The following is a 19121-nucleotide window of genomic DNA, read 5'->3' as shown; positions in this document are numbered from 1 at the left end:
AGGATTTTACATCTGATTCTTACTTTACAACTAATTTTTATTAATAAATGTAGTGTAAATAATTATATATATATATATATATATTATAATCGTATTCACATGAAAATCTAAGCTTACACAGGATTTTACATCTGATTCTTACTTTACAACTAATTTTTATTAATAAATGTAGTGTAAATAATTATATNTAAGCTTACACAGGATTTTACATCTGATTCTTACTTTACAACTAATTTTTATTAATAAATGTAGTGTAAATAATTATATATATATATATATATATATTATAATCGTTAAGCACTATGTTAACATTAACAATTGAACATAGTTCAATAGTGAAAACAACTCAGCCTCTTAAAGTAGTAAGTTTAAACCTACAAAAGAGAGAGAGAGAGAAAAAAAAAGAAAATAAAAGAAGAAAGTAATTGCAATTATTTCTTATCGTCAAGATTAAAAAAGGGTAATCACAATGATGGATGAAGACAAAGGCAATAATCCAATGGCAAAAGCTAATTCCTAGCTTGGAAAATGGGACGTTAAAAGAAGACGAGACTCCTTGAAAATTCCAAAACGGTGGGCTTTGCAAGGGAGAAATTTCAAAGAAAGATTTCTCTCACTATCTCTACTAGTATTATATATAAACACGTTATAGAATTGATATATATAAAAAAATAGAAAACGTAAAGCAAAACAAATCAACACAGAGATTTATGTAACTCATTAAAAATGCGTTAGCTATGTCCACGAAGTAAAAGAAAAATTAATTTATTACAGAAAATAATATAAACTATATCTCTAAAGTTAAGAGAATTTACATAGTACACTTCTCTACACCTTAGAGTCATAAACGTAAATGACGTAAAGATGACAAATACGTAAACTTAGGTTTCGAGTGTCACATATTAGATTAAAGGTATTCCAATAATATAATATATATATTTACGGATACCAATTTTTAATATAGATAAGAGGAATATGATACTCTAATCATATTAGAAATTTCTCCCAAATTGGGATTAGTTGGAGAGTCTATTGTCTAATAACAAAACTGTGTAACGAACAGCCCTTAAGTTGTAAAAATAAGGCAGCCGCCGGCTGCCAAAGTGGTGGTGCCATCGTCTTCCGCCACAAAATAAGAAACAGAACAGGGCGCTGGAACAAACTTAACCCTTTGAAAATCAAGTAATTTTGGCTTTCTACTTGTGTCAGTGTCATGTAAAATTACCACGGGTATGTTTCTTCCTTCTTTAGTAGCTTTCTTTTTTTTAAAAAAAAAAAAAAGAAGAAGAAGAAGAAGAAGAATTTGCTGTTTATTTTTTTATTTTTATTATATATATTTTTTTTATCTAACCGATTTTTCAATCTGCAGCTTCTTCTCCAATCGACTTTTCTGGCTTTAAGCACTAAAGTTAGAACCTATGGTTTTCCGGTAAATTCCTTGAAATGAATGTTTGTCTGTAAACAGTAGTGCAAATCCTTTTGTCGTTTGGTTAGCGTCAATCATGTAGAGAGAGACGCAGTTGTTAAGGGAACAATGAAGTTTCTTTCCAAAGCGTATCCTCCAATATCTGTATTCTTTACTAAAAGTAAAGTTTTTTCTGTCTTTTTGCTACTCCACATTTTTCTTTTTTCTAAAATAAATAGCCAACCCACCCATGTGCATGTCCTGAAGCACTTCCCTAAACTGTTATTTAAATTTCTACATTTCCACTCCAATCTCAACTGACCACCAAGGAAAAAGGAAACATATTTGGCTTATTGAGAGAGTATCTAAGTTGTCAAATAACTATGTGAGAAAAATGCAGTTGTCACATGTTGTTTAGAATGCATAGTAACAAACATGTCAATGCACATACTGACACTTTTGTTGCCTAAAAATAGATAAACGTACAGACACCCATCACCTCAAAATAGATGAGCAGCCTGAGATCTATAGTCTATTGTGGATAGAAATTTTGATAATTACAATGCTATAGAAGTATACTTACAGTATTTTTATAACTTTGATACTTTCGTTCCACTGATAGTTCGTCCCATAATTCTGCATCGTGGAATAAAAACTTCCCCCCTGGCTCTGCAATTTGTGTAAAGGATTGGAGTTACCACATGCTCTTACACCAGAATAATTTGTTCGTTTTGAATCGCCTGAAAATGTGAAAAGAAGAGAGGACGTTCAATGGTTGCATTCCTAGGTTCCTAGTATATTGATTAAGACCTTTTTTAAATAAAATTGTTCATGAACTATCAAGTTTATTTGCAGCTCAGAAGCAACTACCGAGGCTTAAAGATGTAACGTTTTATTCAAAATCCAACGTAGAAATCTTTCGAACGAACCTACATAGGGGAAGGATATTGAATCTGGAGAGCTAAGAGGAAATTTGCTAACGATCAAGTATTTCTCTCGAAAGGTGCAGAAGATATCTAGCGAAAAACATATTTATTCTAAAAAGTCTCCTTGACAATAAAAGGACAATCTTTTTTATAAAAAAATATAAAAGAAAAAGAAAATCTTCACATAGCACAGGTTGTTGGCATTCATGAATTTTATAGTGGTCAGGAAAAATATGATTGAAAGAAACGAAAGTAGTTTAGGAGTTCAATCAAAATATGAAAGTAGCATTACCTTCCGAACCCAACAAGAGACTTGTCAGAGTCTTCATTTTCCGTAGTTGCATATGTAATAAAAAAATAATTTCCTCAATTTTCGAATCTCTGGCAACGTACAAAATGAGGTTCGATCATCACAATTAATCTCTGATAATTACAGTATGCAGAAAAAAAATGTGAATAGGGATGGGTAAAGATGATAGTTAGCCGGTATTTTGAAGAATATGAGATAGGGCAGTTTGAGTTCAACATATCCTGGCTTGCTCTTGCTACATCAATTGGCGCTTCTGAAGCTGCTTCTTCTACCAAACTTGATATGGAACTATCTCCTTTTACAATATCTTCATGTCCATCGTATAAAAACATGCGGATCCAGGATTTCAATCTTGGAACTATTTCGTTCTGAAACAAGTAATGTGAAATCAGAAGTTGTGCAAGCACATATGCATTAATGAATTCCAAATGCATCTAAGATGTATTGCAATCTTTCCTCACAGTGTCAGCAGGAATTCATCAAATGCTTGGATAAGCTATGGTAAAATAAAGTTTTGTTGAAATGCCTTAAATCTAGTATGTAGTGCTTCGAACGACCAAGTACAAGAGTCTTACTGTATTACTCAATCTAATAAAACTGTTATCCCCCTACCCCGTGAACATAGCTAATACATTGTTACTGAACCACGTTAACTCTTACGTCGATCTCTCTTGCTTTAATTATGAAAGTTGTTCCAGCACCTGAAAACGACAGGAGTCCTACAGCTATATCAGACCACTTCAATGTAGCCGATGATGAAACAACCATGGGGGGTGCAACGGGTGCACTAGCTGAAGGCAGAAAAGTTTGTACTGAAGCTTGTAGGTGATTGTTTGAAGGTGATTTCACCCGTTCATCTGTTCACTATAAAGCTACTGGATGAAGTAATTCAAAAAATTCATGTCAAAATAACTGGCTCAAGTCCATAAATTACCTTGACTCCCACTAGATATCACTGCTGTTGGAGGTGGGTCCTGGGATTTGCCCATTAGAATAAAATTCGGGTACAGTGTTACTATCAGTGGTGACTAATTGTAATATTGAGATAGGTCGGACAGATAACTGAAAAGCATGTAAATCGCAATCCATGGTACACAAGTTTAGGATGACAAAAATCAAGCATATATGACTGATAGAATAAGACATTTGCTTACAGGCACGTGCCTAAATGCTTAATCTATCTCCTCCTTTGCAAGCCATTCTGCTCAAGAAAAGATCTTCTTTAGATGACGGGAGAGCCCCTTACTTTGGGATATGAAAGGAACTTCACACCATTTTGTACTTGTTGAACAGGTTCAAGGTTGACAATCAAGGGGGTTGTAGAATTTAGTTTATCAACTCTAGCTTTTCCACCTTGCTGAACCTCTTTTTGTTGTTTGTCAGTCCCTGTGGCCAAAATGAAGATACCAAGTACTTCTATCACGTGGAAACTTTTGAAGTGGTAGAAAAGCATCTCCAAGCATTATGTTCATAATATGTAGTCCAGAATCAATAGTTTCGATAGTTGTCACTGCGATAATTTTCAACCAATATGAGTGCTTATAGGACTTGTTTGATATATTGAAGTGTTGGGGATATATAATTTGGTGTAGATGTTAATCCCTTGACGACTTAAAGAGGTTAAAAGGACTACAAGCAGAATGGCATAACTGATATACTGATAAAATCGAATAACAAAGTCAACATTTACATGCTTATAAAGCAATTAAAAAAAAAAAAAAGACTAATTCATTGCAAACATAACGGCACAAATTTCTCTATCATGCAGAAAGGTCCCATTGAAAAAATGATACGGGAGGAATGAAAATAAGTAGTTTATGCCAAAGGCTTATACCTAATTCCAAAGCTTGCATATAATTAGCAATCGGAATCCAATCAGAGTCCAATAATCCAACTAACAAGCTTCGTGCAGAATATCAATCTTTCGTGTGATACTTGAAAACGAAGTGGGTAGCTGATGGAACGATCCTGGAAGCTCAACAGTGATAATATAATCTCTTTTCAAGATTCTTTGAACCGACGTTAAACGAGAATCCTAGTCTTGAAAAGCATACATGACACTTCAATTAATAACTCGAAGAAATTCTTAGTTTCAACATCGATAGCAACAATTCAACTCACTCACTGACATTGCCCTAAAATTCCTCCACTAATCACAAAGAACAGTTAAAATTAGATGCTTCAATTGAAAATCGCAACACGCAGAATGAAAAAGATACTCGATCTTGGAAAGATGAAAGAGATATTTCAACCTAAATCCACATTCTCTGCCGCCATCGGAAGAGCTCCTGATCGAGACGCCATAATAATAACTTTCTTAAAAAACAGAATCACAATGGAAATCATAGAAGCAGAACAATAATGAATCGCGAAATTGTTTTTTTGGAAGCAGATTAGTCTCTTAATTTAAACGGTCATTAAATATTATTAATAAATTAATCGCTCTTTAGTTCCCCCGCCAAATATTAATGGGCCCAACCCAAGATATTGGGCCGAGCTTCATTAATTTGAAGGCCCATTAAAAAAACAGAAAAAATAATATTGACAGCTGTGGGATTTGAACCCACGCCCTTTCGGACCAGAGCCTAAATCTGGCGCCTTAGACCACTCGGCCAAACTGTCAATTTGTTGAATAAAAACTCAGAAAAATATATATATTATAACTATTCTATCAATGAGCAGTCAGCACCATATAATATAGAAGCTTTGGAAATTGAAAAACAAAAAAAATAATAATGCACATGGAATCTATTTACAATTTGCATCATCAAAATAAAATAGTTGTTCCACATAAAAAAGAAAAAAGGGCACAAAAATTCACAACCTTGATTTAATAATAATACCCTAAGGCTTGAAGCGAGATAAGAAGATGCTATATTTGGCAATTATACAGGATTCAAGAGGATGAAGAATTCCTAGGCTTCAAGGAAGTAGATAATTGTTTGGTAATACATTTTGGTAAGCATTGCAAAGCAGTATATCTAGATGAGGGAACATAATGACAAAAAAAATCTGGATCTTCATTGTAAGACTCCACATAAGTTTCCAAAATTGAAACAACCTCGTCAAAATGCGGTCGCTTGTCGGGATTTTTCGACCAGCATCTCTGGATCAGATGACGAAATGCCTGCGGACATGCAGAAGGCAAGGGTGGTCTTGCATTCTGAAGAGCACAGACATAAGCTAATATGATTGTTTACACGGAGTAAAGATTAAATTAGCGCAAGAACGAAATGGTTAACGGTCAACTGAAGCGAAAATTAGCAAATGAGGTTCTTTCTTATATTAGGATTTGACATTGTTGATACCAAAAGAAATTAACATAAAAAAGTGAATGTTACCTTCTGGCAGACTGCAAATGCTGCCTGTTCAGGAGTCATGTTATCAAATGGTGTCAATGCAGTTAAGAGCTCCCATAAGACAATGCCAAAGCTATAAACATCAACTTTCTTAGTGTGGTGTTTTTCTTTGATCATTTCAGGTGCCATCCAGCGGTAAGTTCCAGTGAATCCCTTCGCACTTCCACACTGAGATTCTAAGCACGAGATACCGAAATCTGCTACCTTAACACACATATCTTCACCAAGTAAAAGATTTTCTGATTTGAGATCTCTGTGAAGAATTCCCTGAGAATGAAGGTACTGCATCCCACGTGAGATTTCGAGGGCTAGTTTCAGAACCAAGTTTAGTGGAACGGAATGTGGCTCCTGTTGATGGAGATATTTTCTTAATGAACCCCCTGTCATATACTCCGTGATAATACAAAACACTGGAGGTTTCTTGCAAGCTGCAATGAACTGCAGGACGAAGGCAGAAACTAGCATTTTAGCAGTATAAAATATCTCATCAATGAGTATAGGGACTTTTGAAACTGCATAGCAGCATAGCTTTTGCCTTCAATTATGCGAATGTTTGCAGATCTAATTCAGAGTTCTTTATATAACAGGTTAGAAATGCAGGTCACAATCAGCAGAGGGAGATCAAGTTCTAATGAAAATTACATGAAATGGAAATCAAAACAAAGTCAATAAATTTATAATTCCAAAGTGGGCTCAAGTCCTAATAAACGACTGCTCATAACCCCTTGTAAGAAATGAACTCAGATCAATGCTCTATTAAAGTTTCCCATTCTTCATTTTGCAACTATGAAAGATTACTGTGTTGCCTTCTTTAGCTCCAACATCCAATAGTTCCCCTTTTTTGGAGATTTCTGTGTTGTAGTGTATAAAGAAGGAAAAGGATCAAGGGATATTAAGGAAAGTAACTTGCGCTTCAATCTTATTTTACTTGGGCTAAGATTAGAGTTAATGGGGAAAACCACTTAATTAATCTCAAAATCAAATCACTCAATAAACAGAAAGAATCTCCAAAGGAAATCTGACATTATGAAGTAGAGGTTCCCTATGGTAAAAGAAAATATTATCTTTATCGTTTTCAAGGAATATAGAAGTCATTTTTCTCTGCACTTCCCGTGATAAGATGCTAAAAGCATTGCATGCTGCCATAAAAAGGCACTACAGAAATCAGTAGAATATGTGAACTTATCAAAAACCCTTTTAAGGAATGAGATTGCTAATAGGACATAAAAAATAGAAAAAAAAAGTAAACAACATAAGAAGAATTTAGCACAATACATCACTATTCCCTTTCATGAAACATTCAGGTGCTTCAGACAAAAAAATAACAGACCCACAAAAAAAAAAAAAGAACAAGTAATGAAAACATACAGTGATGATATTGGGATGTCTCAATCGAAACAGCAATGCCACCTCTGAAATGAACTGATTCTCAAGAAAGTTAGCCAAATTTTCATCCTCCTCAGGTTGGCTTATCAGCTTAATTGCAACATCCCTCTGCTTATACACGCCTCTGTAAATCCTACTGTGCCTTCCAGTAGCAAATTTAAAGCCAATGAACAACTGGGACATGTCAGCACTCCATTCCTCTTCTCCCTCTCCTTTTATCTCTGCTCCGGATGACACCAAATACTTGGACCACGACACAGCCCGTTGGTATTCTCCAAGTGAGAGCCTCCTCCCAGGCTTCCCATTAATCGAAATTGGCTTAAACCAGTTTAAATTCCTCATGGGGCGTGGCCAAATCTAACCAATATCATCAATCTCATCAATCTCCCCCCCTTCAATCCTTAAACCCTTCCCCTTCCCAATGTAGACTCTAAATCCACTCAAAATTTGCTAAAATCAATCGATGCAAGAACGAGATCTATAGCTGGAGAACACAGAACTAACCTCTTGTCTAATGGGTTTCACTGTTTCAGCTACATTTTCCTTTCCTGATACTCATGCAAGAAAGAAACAAGAAAAAGCTACACGAATGGAACTCATCCCAGCGACAAAACTCAAACCCGCCCCAAACTCATTCAAATTAGACACACAAACATAAACAAATCTGCATATACATCTCAGACTCAACAGAAGAAAAGCAAACAGTGGTTTATTTCAAACACTAGAATCGAAATTCACAGCTGAAACAGAGAGAAATGGGAAAAAGAAGAAGATGGGTTTTCTTCCCCATAGAGATTGAGAAAGGGTTTACAGCTAAAAGGGTCGGTTGAGATGTAGTTGTTGTTTCTGGTGGTGCAGTGAAAGCATATGGGGGAAGAGCTGGCGGGTTTCTCTCTGTCTGTGTGTCTGTGTGTGTGTGTGTGTGTAAAAGATTAAAGACTCGTCTTCTTAGGCCATTTTCTCTCTTTTTTTCCCTTTCTCTTGGCCTTGTGGCAAAGCCAAAGTTAATGGCAATGCCTTTGGTTTTATGCCCCTTTACACTCATAACGTGTAAAGATCCTCTTCTTAGGGGACAATATGGGTCCACTTTGATTATGACCCCTACCCTTTCATTTTCTCCCCTTTTCACCCCTTACCTTCTTCTTTTTTTCCATCTTGCCCTTCCCTTCCTCCCTTCCTCTCAAATTCCTCCCCTACCCCATTTGTACCAACAATTATGAATAGTACATTATTTCTTAATTATTGAACGTCTTATTATAAATATATTAGCCATGTTGTTACCCTCTCTCAAAAAATGAATGCCTAGTCCATGTGACCTAGTTGTTGTACTTATAATGGTTGAATTTATAATTATAGAACTATCGAATGAATGCCAAGTAGTCCTTACAATCGACATAGTTGCTATCACTTTCTTGATCGTCATTGAATATATGATTGTGAAACTCTTAGCTATATTGTTTAGACCCATCAAAACCTATCCAATGATCCAGTTATTCTTTAAGCGATCAGAAGTTTAAATCTCACACACAATATATATATATATATATCTATGTTATGACAAAAACAATTGACAAGCAAAGAATAAAAAAGAAGAAGAAGAAGAAATCAACACAAAGATTTATATAGTTCACTAAGAGTGCATTGACCCTACTCCCACAAAGAAACAACTTTATTATCTAATGAAGCAACAAAATATATGGTATAAAAATAATGTGCAGATAGGTTTTGAAGATTTATATATGGCGTTACTCTTAAACGTTAAATAGAATAAGCCCAAAATAGAAAAATAAATGGTGAAGATATGTGAGAGAAACCGGTTTATTATCCTGAGGAGCAACATAGTACATAATAGAGAGACAAAATGCACATGTACGGTTTTGAAGGTTTGTATATGGCATGAGACAAAGTGCGCATGTACGATTTTGAAGGTTTGTATATGCCATACCCCTCTTAAACACTAAATAAAATGGATCGAAAATAGGAACAATACCCATACTCGTTCATTAGAAACATTAGATAATAAAATCCAATCATCTCGACATCTTAAATGTGATCAAATTATTAGAAATGAGTAGGAAATAATAAATATTTGGGATTTTGAATGAAAAGGAAAAGGAATAGTGAAGGGGGTAGAATGGGGAAAAGGGGAAATGGGAGGGAGAAGTAGTTAAGTGAAGTAACGGAAACAGAAGAGGAGGTGGAGAGGTGGGGCCCACACTACAGGGAGGTATCCGTGGGTTTGTCGGACAAGGCCGTATGGTCCTCTTCCGTATACGGTCTTTATCTCTCTTCCCATTCCGCGTGTTTCTCTCTCTCTACATTTATCATTATTATTTTCAATTTTCAATTTTTTAATCAACACCTCAAAAATAAAGCTGCCGTGGGCCCCACATCAACCTTTTTTTTTTCGCGCGTGTCGAGTATCTTCCGCTTCTCATGCAACTTACTTTAAAACCTCCCCCTCATTTTCAAGGATAAAATTGTGGGACATAGATATGATGACATACGTCGATATGTCAATTTTTAAAAAAATTAGAATATTGATACTTTTCTTTAAAAAAATTTAGGATATAGAAAAAATTATCATACAAGTTAATGACAATAGTATGACATACAATATAAATACTGAAATACAATACAAAAAATAATATCTAAGAGGTTAAAGCATAATAGTTAATAAAATGCAATAGAAAAGTGACTCATATTGATTAAAAAGAAGAGGAAGATTAAAGAGAGAATTATGAAGATAAATGAATAACTTCTTCATTGAATTGTTGAAGATATCAGTTATATATTGGTGGACTTTGTGGGGACGCAAATGTGAAGATGAAGATTAGATGATTCTGGGGTTTGGTCTTTTATTTTCTTCCCTTTTAATTTTGGACTTGAAATTTTTGAATAGGCTACCTAGTTTTAGATTGGAAAAAAATTTATCTTTTTCTTTAAAAAAAATGTTAGTATAAAAATAGATACGTCAAATCAGGTATCGGATACATATGGGAAGTATATGGAAGTATCGATATTTGATGTGTGTCTGATACAAATTGTTTGCCTCACATGAAGTATTTGTGCTTCATAGATATTTTCATTCACTCCAATTATTTTCTTTCCCCCAATATTTGTTCCCATTTTGTATTTAGGTTAAGTTACTTAAACCTCTAAACTTTATGTTTATTTGGTCCTTTAGTTTTAGAAGATGATAAATAAATCTATAAATTAAAAAAAAAAAAAAAAAGAAGAAAAAGAAAATATCAATTTATATCTAACTTTGGGGTTGGATAATTTAAACCTTGATATTATATCAATTTAAATCATGAACTTTGAGTGTTATATCAATTTAGACTTTGAACTTTGGGAGTTATATTAATTTAAAGCCCAAATTAATAATTGTATCAATTTAAATATTAAACTTTCATAAGTATATCAATTTAAACCACGAACATTCATAAATATATCCATTTAAATTCGGGGTTTAAATTGATACATTTATAAAAGTTTACGGTCTAAATTGATCAATTATTAGTTTAGGATTTAGATTGATACAACTCCAAAGTTTAGAGGTATAAATTTATATTTGCCCTCTAAAATATTATATAATTAGAGTCTCTAAATTTTTAATAATAATTATATGTTTAAAAGGTCTTTCATATATGTTGAAGTCTTTAAAAATCAATCTATCTATTAGATTTAAATTAAAATTATATAATTAGAGCCCCTAAATTTTTAATAATTATGTGTTTAAAAGGTCTTTCATATATGCTGAAGTCTTTAAAAGTTAATTTATCTATTATATTTAAATTAAAATTTTGTCAAATGGAACTCTAAACTTATTTATCTATTAGAGGAAATTTGAATTTTGGGCATGAGCATTAATCGCAAACGTAATTGAATTACTTTTGATCACATTTATTTAACTATTTTGGAAATGTAATTTGATTACGGTTGAAATTATTTACTTTGCATTTTCTGGTATCATTGCCTTCTTACCGTTACCGTTACTATCACCATCACCGTTTAATGTCAATTGGTCATGGTATCTGTAAAGGTAAAAATATTGATCACAAATTCACAATTCTCTAATTGTAATTGTAACTATATCTATAATGATAACAGTAATAGTAACGGTATCTCCTAGTGGACCCCACATAATAAAAAATACAATCATATTGATCATCCTCAGTTCCACAATCGAATTGTGTTTGTTGATTATGGATTTTGTTGTGGACCTCCTATTTCATTACGATTATAGAATACGAGTAAATGTAATCAAATGAGGTATACTTTTTAAATTACCTAATGTATTATATTTTTAGGAAAATAACTATGGCCTTTATGATGAAATCAAATATTTCAACTTTTTATCAGGTAAATCCATAAACTTTTTATTGAAAAAAATTGAATAGAGGTAAAAAGAAAAAACTATTAGATACAAAATTAAAAACTAAAAATTTTATCCTTAAGAATTTAACAACTTATTAGACTATTTCTTAAAAGCTATCCACCTTTGAACAAAATTGAAAATTCAAATACGAAATAGATACAAATATAAGAGTTGATCAACTTGTAATTTAACATTTTTTTTAATATAATTATCGATGTCATTTTAAATTTGCTTCAAAGTAAGAAAAAGCTAGCTAATACTCTTCTATAATATATATTTTTTTCTCAGATCAAACAATATATAAAATGGAAGATTCTTGATCGAGGATAAATACTTTAGGTCAGATATTGACTCTATAATTATTTTGAACCAACTTGTGTTTTGTATGTTAAAATAATAACATGATTTGTTCAACTTGACAGTTGAGAAAAATATTATGATAACGAACTTTGGTATCATCCATGCAAAAGGGAGTGAAATTTTTAATATAGAATGTCTTGATTATAATTTATAGAAATGAAAAGTTCTTTATATTATAATGATGGAGCTGTTTGGTTCTTCTGACCACTTCCAAATTTAATAAATAAATTCTGACAAGATTCTTAAGCTTAGATTCTTATCTCATTATTTTTTTTACCCACTATTATCGATCATTTTAAAATACGTAGATTAGTTATAAAAAGGTTTGAAAAAAATTAAAAAAAAAAAACACTTTTTTCAGTCTCTTGTTTTTCTAGCAATAGGTGAATTGTCCCTAGATTTCAAAATTTACCATGTTCAAGTTTTTAAAAACAAGTATAAAAGGTCATGAATAATTTATTATTATTATTTTAGACCATAATTATTTGATTTTAAGAAATTAAGTATACAAACATTTTTTATATCTCTAAATTTCTGGTGATGATCTCTATGTTTTTTTTTTAAAAAAAAATTATTAAAAATTTATTTTCGAGAATTCATTTTTTTAAAATTAAGAAATATGAAAACCATCGTTATAGGTGAATTAGGACTAGATGAAAATAGGCCAAAAATTAGAAAAGGATAATAGAAGATAAATACAAGATAAATGGATTTGGGTTCAAATATATTCATCAAATCAAATCCTAGCTTATGTAGGATAAGGAAGAATTCATCTTATTCTCTCTTTAGTTACTAATTATAACTTCATACGAGATAACTAAACTAGATATGAGATATGAAATTTCACTTTAAACTTAAATTTTAAAATTTTTTCTATTTTAGAGTTTTATTTTGCATCGGAGTTTTTTTATTTTATTTTATAAGTACTCTCTTTTTTAAATTATGAATTTATTATTATTGTCAGGTAATTTTTTCGGTCCAAATTCTGGATCAATAACTATTATAAAATATTTAAATCCCAAATAAGTGAAATATAAAAGGAAAGAAAAAAAAAATGGCAGTATTTTGAGTGTCTTAGGTCTATAAAAAAAGGGTTCGCAGGACCCATGAAAGTAGGCCGAAAGTGGGTCCCACATTCACGTAGAAAGAAAGGACCGTGTTTTGTTTCTCACTATAGGCAAAAAGTTATCCGTACGTTATAGTAGTGGAATGGAATCTTTTATCCCTTCTTTATCTAATTTTAATTTAACAATTTACAAAATTAGTCCTAAACTTTCACATATTCATCTATTTGATCCCTACAATTTTAAAAAGGTACAATAGATCTCCCGTTTGTTTTTGTTTCTTTTTATAAATATTAAGTCTATTTTCTTTCTTTCTTTTTTTTCTTTTTTTTTTTTTTTTATATAAGAATTTGCATTTTTTTAAGCAAAATAGTTAGATTCTTAGTTAAATTTCAATAACAAAAAAACAAGTTTTTAAAAACTATATTTTATACTCTGTTTCAAAACTATTTAGTTTTTTATTTTTTAAAATTAAATATATTTCTTTTCAATTTATTGCAATGATTTACATTTTTCTTAAGCTAAAGAGTTGCATTCTTAGTCAAATTCCAAAAACAAAAATAAGTTTTCTAAAAACTATTTTTTTTAGTTTTAAAAATTAATCCAATTTTTTAAAACATTAGTAAAAAGTAGACAATTGAAAAGTGCTAGGATGACTCGTCACTTGATATGCAGATGTTAAACGGAAAGCACTGACAACCATTGAAACAACAAACATATTAACTGCAAATAAACAAGTAAGGACACATAGAAGTTGGTAACCCAGTTCGGTGATGAACCACCTACGTTTGAGGGCAGTGTACCCAAGAAAGATAATCCACTAATATTAAAGAGTTAAGTAGTTTATAACATAGTACTTATCTGTAATACACGACCACTACAGTGACTCACATAGAACTCAACTCACTGATCACTCTCCCTTCTAGATGTGGAACTCCCTCCAAAGTGTACTTAGGCTTCCCTTAAGCTTGACAATATTAGTGTTGATCATCTTGACTTCTGACGATGACTAAGACTCCTCTCATGATGATATCTTTCCTCAAGTCAACGAACTCCCTTCACTGATGAATCTTAGGACCCTTCTAAGATGGAAAACTCCTTCGAAGTTGAATCTTAGGCTTCCCTAAGACTGAGAATTCCTTCTCTAACAGTAATGTCTTAGGCTCCCTTTAAGACCGTGATTCACTTCGAGATATTACACTTCAATGGATGAAGAACTTGCACGGTGGAATAATGATCAAGGAGCAAGAACACAATGTAAAACAAATCGATTGTTGAAGGAAATCGTCTTGCTTAATAAAATATGTGGCTGGCATAAATGGAAAACATAATTCTCTTTTAAGTAGACAAATTCAAGAAAGAAAACAAATCTCCATTCGGAATAACAAGGACACGTTTTGATAAAGGAAAATACCAGCAAAATATTACAGTCGAATATTTTCAGATAAGGAGATATTTTGCAGAAAGATACTCTATTGTCATAGACAGATGTTAAGACTTTATTTGAGACATATGCAAAAATCACTGCCTTAGAAAAATATAAAGCCAACTAAACAAATCTCCAGCAAAGTCCTCCTTTGGTATATATATTTTTATTATTTTTTATAGGAAGAACAAAAGCAAACAACTGAAGAAAATCACAATCGGGGATCTCCATGAGCAGCGGAAGTGGATCGTTCTAAATCTCATTCGAATGAACACATACAATTACAGTCTAACCGAAAATTAACAAGTTATGCACAAACCGAAATTACAGCATGCTACTTTAAGAAACAAGGGATAAAGTATGTGTACCTTTGAAGAACCATTCTTCAAGAATCCCTCGATCAATCTCCAATGTGTCCAAACGCAGTACTCGAATGCAACGAATAGCACACAACATGTACATGGACATAACGAACGTTTCAATGCTCCTCGAACTCAATTGAGTCCAACTCGATTCACGAACTTAGTAAAGACACCACCACAAGTGTTACCTTAGTATTCTCGGTGTGAGAATCCAAAAGTTGTAGGCCCTGTGTGATCTTGGCTTAAGGAAGAGAAGGGGTCTATGATCGAGTAAGTGGGAGATAAAACACTGTTTATCGCATAGACGATGTACTCGATTGTTTAGTAAGCCCACCTATCGCATAGACTTTGTTACTCGATCGTGTAGTAATGATCAGCTAAGTAACTATCGTATATCAACTCTACACAATCGTTTAGTCTCTCAATGGTATCACTTAGTAAAACAATTTTACTTGACAACTCTTTTTCGTGAGTACTTTTGGAATGAAACAACTTCTAATTTTGGAAAATAATTTTCCTTTTATCTCACGGTTACCATAAAACTACCAGTAACCTCCCATTTAATTGGTTATTAGAGAAAAAGAAATTAATTATTATATAATCAATATATTATGAATAAATATGATAACCAACATATTTTATTATATTTATAACATATAGTTTTAATATTTCATCACATGAAACATATAAAACATAGTTCTTTTTCTAGTTTATGGTACTTAATATAAATCATATTTATATTAATTCCTCCATTTAATGTATCTCATACATCACACCAATTATATCACATATAATTGAATTTCCTCTTATTAATTTGAATGCTTCGATCTAACCCCAAAATCAGATTCTCAACTTGAACCCATTAAGCTACCAATGGGACCTTATGGACCTGTAGATTGAAGCTCCAACAGTACATGAATAACTGACTAAACTCTTTAGTCACGAGATTTACCATTCGTTAACTGTCGGACACTCCACTAAAGACCGATAGCTGCACTATTCTCACTAAAAGATATATTTATGTGTCCATATAGCCAATCAACTGTGCAATAACCTTTCACAAATCGCTCGTGAGTACAGTTGGGCCAATTTACCGTTTTTTCCCTGTAGTTACATCTAACTCCTTAAGTACCACTGATTCCTCTAATGAAAAATAAGTCATAGTCCTACTATGACTGAGTCCTCTCTTCCAAAGAGAGGATGTGACAACTATGTTCAAGACCCGGAATCAACCCTTAAGGGAGAAATTTATCTATTTACCCTTGCTTTGGGGAAGAAGTGAATTTTGTCTTGTGTAACTGAGTTCCCAGCTCCCCAATCAGACAAATCCCCAAAAAGGTAGGCTTGTTGAGTTGGCAATTTGACTACTTTCACCCATACTAATCAAAGAACCGCCTCAAAGGCAAGAGTTCCCAAAACACTCAGGATTAAGGTCATGTCACCTATGGTCATTTTAGTGAAATGTAAATCTCAATTATCAACGGCGTTATATAAAGAGACTAATCATCTCGTGGTCCGGTCTTATACAAACTCTTTGTATAGGACACCTCTGCTCGAATGTCTCCACATGAATGGTCAGGATCAGACCATCTGTAACAGTTTACAACACTTAAAACATCTACAAAACGGGTCGTATCCGTAGTGTCACCAGGATAAGGTATCCCTAATTTATCCTTATACTACGGACCATTTAGGTTATTTTTTAAGGCATGATCCACTTGTATGTCTCACATACATGCTCAAGTTTCATAAAATAACCACGAATCTTAGTTTATTGGATATGAGTAAATGCAAATGAAATAACTCTTATTTTATTAATAACAATGTGTGCAAAACTGTTTACAAACTACGAGACTCCGGGAGAATTAGGACACCAATCCCAACAACAACTGTTCATAAAGAAAAAAAGATGTTTGAAATAAAGGCTTGATAAAAAGTATAGCATCATTAGTAACAACATAAAACAAGCCCAAGCAGCTAAGGCTTCCAAAGCAAATCAAAACATAACCATAAGTCTAGAGCAACAACAATCCAAACACAAGATCATATTTAACAAAATATCAAACAAAAAATCCATAAGAAAAGCCAAATACAACAACCACAACCAAATACTCCTATTTTCTGGTTGTAAAAAAAAAAAAAAAATCAACTATTCGGTTGAGAAGAAAAAGCTCCTCCATCCTTGGACAAAACATACTGCATAATCTGTAGAACCTCATCAACCTCAGTCTTTCTTTCCTGAAGTCTGTTCATCACGGACTCAAGGTCACGAGATTCATTTGATAACAAGTGAGTGATACGGTTACCAAAAGAAACTCAATTAAAGCTTTGCTTGGAACATGAAAATGATGAGTTGTGGTGGTAGTGTTCAAATCTTCCCTATAGAAACTTTGGGTTGATGGAGAAAAGACTTAGAGTAGGCCCAAAAGATTCTGTAGGGGAGAGAAAATCAGGCTTCTAAGACAACAAAATACCGCATATAAGACGAGGAAAACAAATAGGCAATTTAAGAGCTGTGGTTCCAATGTGGGTTTTAATCTGGTTCAGCACAAATACACTATAATTAAACTGAGCTTGAGTCCCTATCTGATATAACAAGGTCACAAGAGAAATGGATAAGCCCAATTTGTGAAAGGAGGGACATTAATTATAAATGCCAATCCCATGCAGAAGGGCATATTTAACACTCAAAACAACTGTAGGCAATTGACCCCTTCGTAGCCATGTGGAACGGGCTCCTCTAGTCAGTTGAGACACTAAATCTCTAAGGAAAGGACATTGTTCCTTCACATTCTCAAGGCACATTTCAATGCAGAAATTGATTGATCAAAGCAGTAGAGAAAACAAATGGATGACGCCTAATATGCACCCTCTAGTAATCTAGCCTGGCTGAATATGAAAATCCAAAAGAAAGATTCACAATAAACTCACGAACAAGCTGGGGATAGTAGGGTCCCAAGTTCAAAACAGTCCGTTCAAGTCCAGCAGCATGAATCAACTTCATAAGCTCAACACATTATTGAGTACGGTTAGATAATGCTTTCTCATCCACAATTTTGCATTTAATAACATACTTCGACAATGCTTTCTCATCCACAATTTTGCATTTAATAACATACTTCCATAGGTTGGCATCCTCCTCAGAGTGGAAAGAAACACCATTTAAAGACACAGAGGGAATGTTGGAAGTAGCTGGCTGTTTTCTTTTCGCCTGAGTGGAAACCCTAGTGACATGAGCAGAACCAGTATCATCATTGTCCAAACTGCTCTTGAAACCCTAGTCTAAAGCTTCCTCAAAAGCGAATTTTCTAGATTCATTCCCAGATGTCTTAGAGGAGGCATCAACATTCACATTAACAACATAAAAAACACCAACATCAAGTACAATTTTTCTTGATCGAATCTCTGCGATAGTCATATTGTCTTCATCGTCTTTGTCATCAGAATGAACAGAATGGGGAGAATTCACATGACTTTAATCATTGGAGTCAGTAGCATCATCAAATAAAGCAGCATGTTTCACATTCTCAGGAATTTCAGTAGTCAACAAATCATCAGAAACAAGTCTTTGATTCGGTAAAGAGGAAGACTCAGTCAGAGTCTTGACATTCTCTTCAACAGTTTGAGCCTCTTCACTAGGCCCAATATTAGTCACAACCAGAATCGCAGGAGCATTTACCGAATCAATAACATCAAGAAAAAGCATAAGAAATATTTTCAACATCAGTCCTTAAAATATTTTCTTCAAAGACATTCACCCTTTCAGTTTCAACTAACTCAGCAATAGTCTCAATAGTACACTCAAAAGGTACAAACAAATGATTAAACTCATAACTACAAGGAATAATAACATTTTTTTCCCAAAATAATATAAGAAGCACGAGCAGTAGATTCAACAGTGCTAGAACAAGATGCAAGATTTTTATTATAAATTAATCTAATCTCGAGAACCCTAGCTCTTACTTGATCTTTGATTGGTGGTTCGACAATCTTATTAGGGTTTCTAGGCATGGATATAAAATCATGCATGTGATCAAAAGAATCACTTAAAGTATATTTTTCAATATTTGGACGGATTTCTTTCTCAGGTCCAATCAGGTCAGACAATGTCAAGACAGAGGAGCTCACCTTTTCTTTTCTTT

General features: G+C 33.1%; 1 protein-coding gene, 1 long non-coding RNA gene and 1 other non-coding gene across 8 annotated transcripts; all 3 read right to left on the bottom strand.

Annotated features, from left to right (window-relative positions):
• Positions 1 to 1767: 1767 nt before the first annotated feature.
• Positions 1768 to 5043, bottom strand: LOC120082469. Of its 6 annotated transcripts, none has more exons than XR_005483181.1 (5): positions 4894 to 5043; positions 4476 to 4681; positions 3302 to 4151; positions 2624 to 3009; positions 1768 to 2145 (listed from the first exon to the last, which is right to left on the bottom strand). It is a non-coding gene; the product is annotated as an uncharacterized LOC120082469 (long non-coding RNA). The 6 variants fall into 6 exon arrangements; XR_005483185.1 differs by having other exon boundaries at positions 3302 to 3498; positions 3576 to 4151; positions 4476 to 5030; XR_005483183.1 differs by lacking the exon at positions 4476 to 4681 and having other exon boundaries at positions 4894 to 5042.
• Positions 5044 to 5183: 140 nt separating this feature from the next.
• TRNAL-UAG lies at positions 5184 to 5263 on the bottom strand. Its single transcript has one exon. It is a non-coding gene; the product is annotated as a tRNA-Leu (tRNA).
• Positions 5264 to 5446: 183 nt separating this feature from the next.
• On the bottom strand, positions 5447 to 8394 carry LOC120084201 (serine/threonine/tyrosine-protein kinase HT1-like). The gene is made up of 3 exons (XM_039040095.1): positions 7369 to 8394; positions 5983 to 6438; positions 5447 to 5804 (listed from the first exon to the last, which is right to left on the bottom strand). Exons 1-3 carry the CDS (start codon positions 7726 to 7728, stop codon positions 5538 to 5540), a joined length of 1083 nt encoding a protein of 360 aa, XP_038896023.1. The 5' UTR covers positions 7729 to 8394; the 3' UTR covers positions 5447 to 5537.
• Between the last annotated feature and the right edge of the window lie 10727 nt (positions 8395 to 19121).

This window comes from Benincasa hispida, chromosome 8, assembly GCF_009727055.1.
Source record: "Benincasa hispida cultivar B227 chromosome 8, ASM972705v1, whole genome shotgun sequence".
NCBI lineage: Eukaryota > Viridiplantae > Streptophyta > Magnoliopsida > Cucurbitales > Cucurbitaceae > Benincasa > Benincasa hispida.
Note: the sequence above shows the minus strand (reverse complement) of the source record. Positions and strands in the feature narration are given on the sequence as shown.

Excerpts from the sequence above, each read along its gene's own strand:
- LOC120084201 (XM_039040095.1), bottom strand. The coding sequence starts at position 7,728 with ATGAGGAATTTAAACTGGTTTAAGCCAATTTCGATTAATGGGAAGCCT. Across the intron at positions 6,439-7,368 it reads GACATCCCAATATCATCACT|TTCATTGCAGCTTGCAAGAA; the intron begins GTATGTTTTCAT and ends TTCGTCCTGCAG. Across the intron at positions 5,805-5,982 it reads CATTTGCAGTCTGCCAGAAG|AATGCAAGACCACCCTTGCC; the intron begins GTAACATTCACT and ends TGTGCTCTTCAG.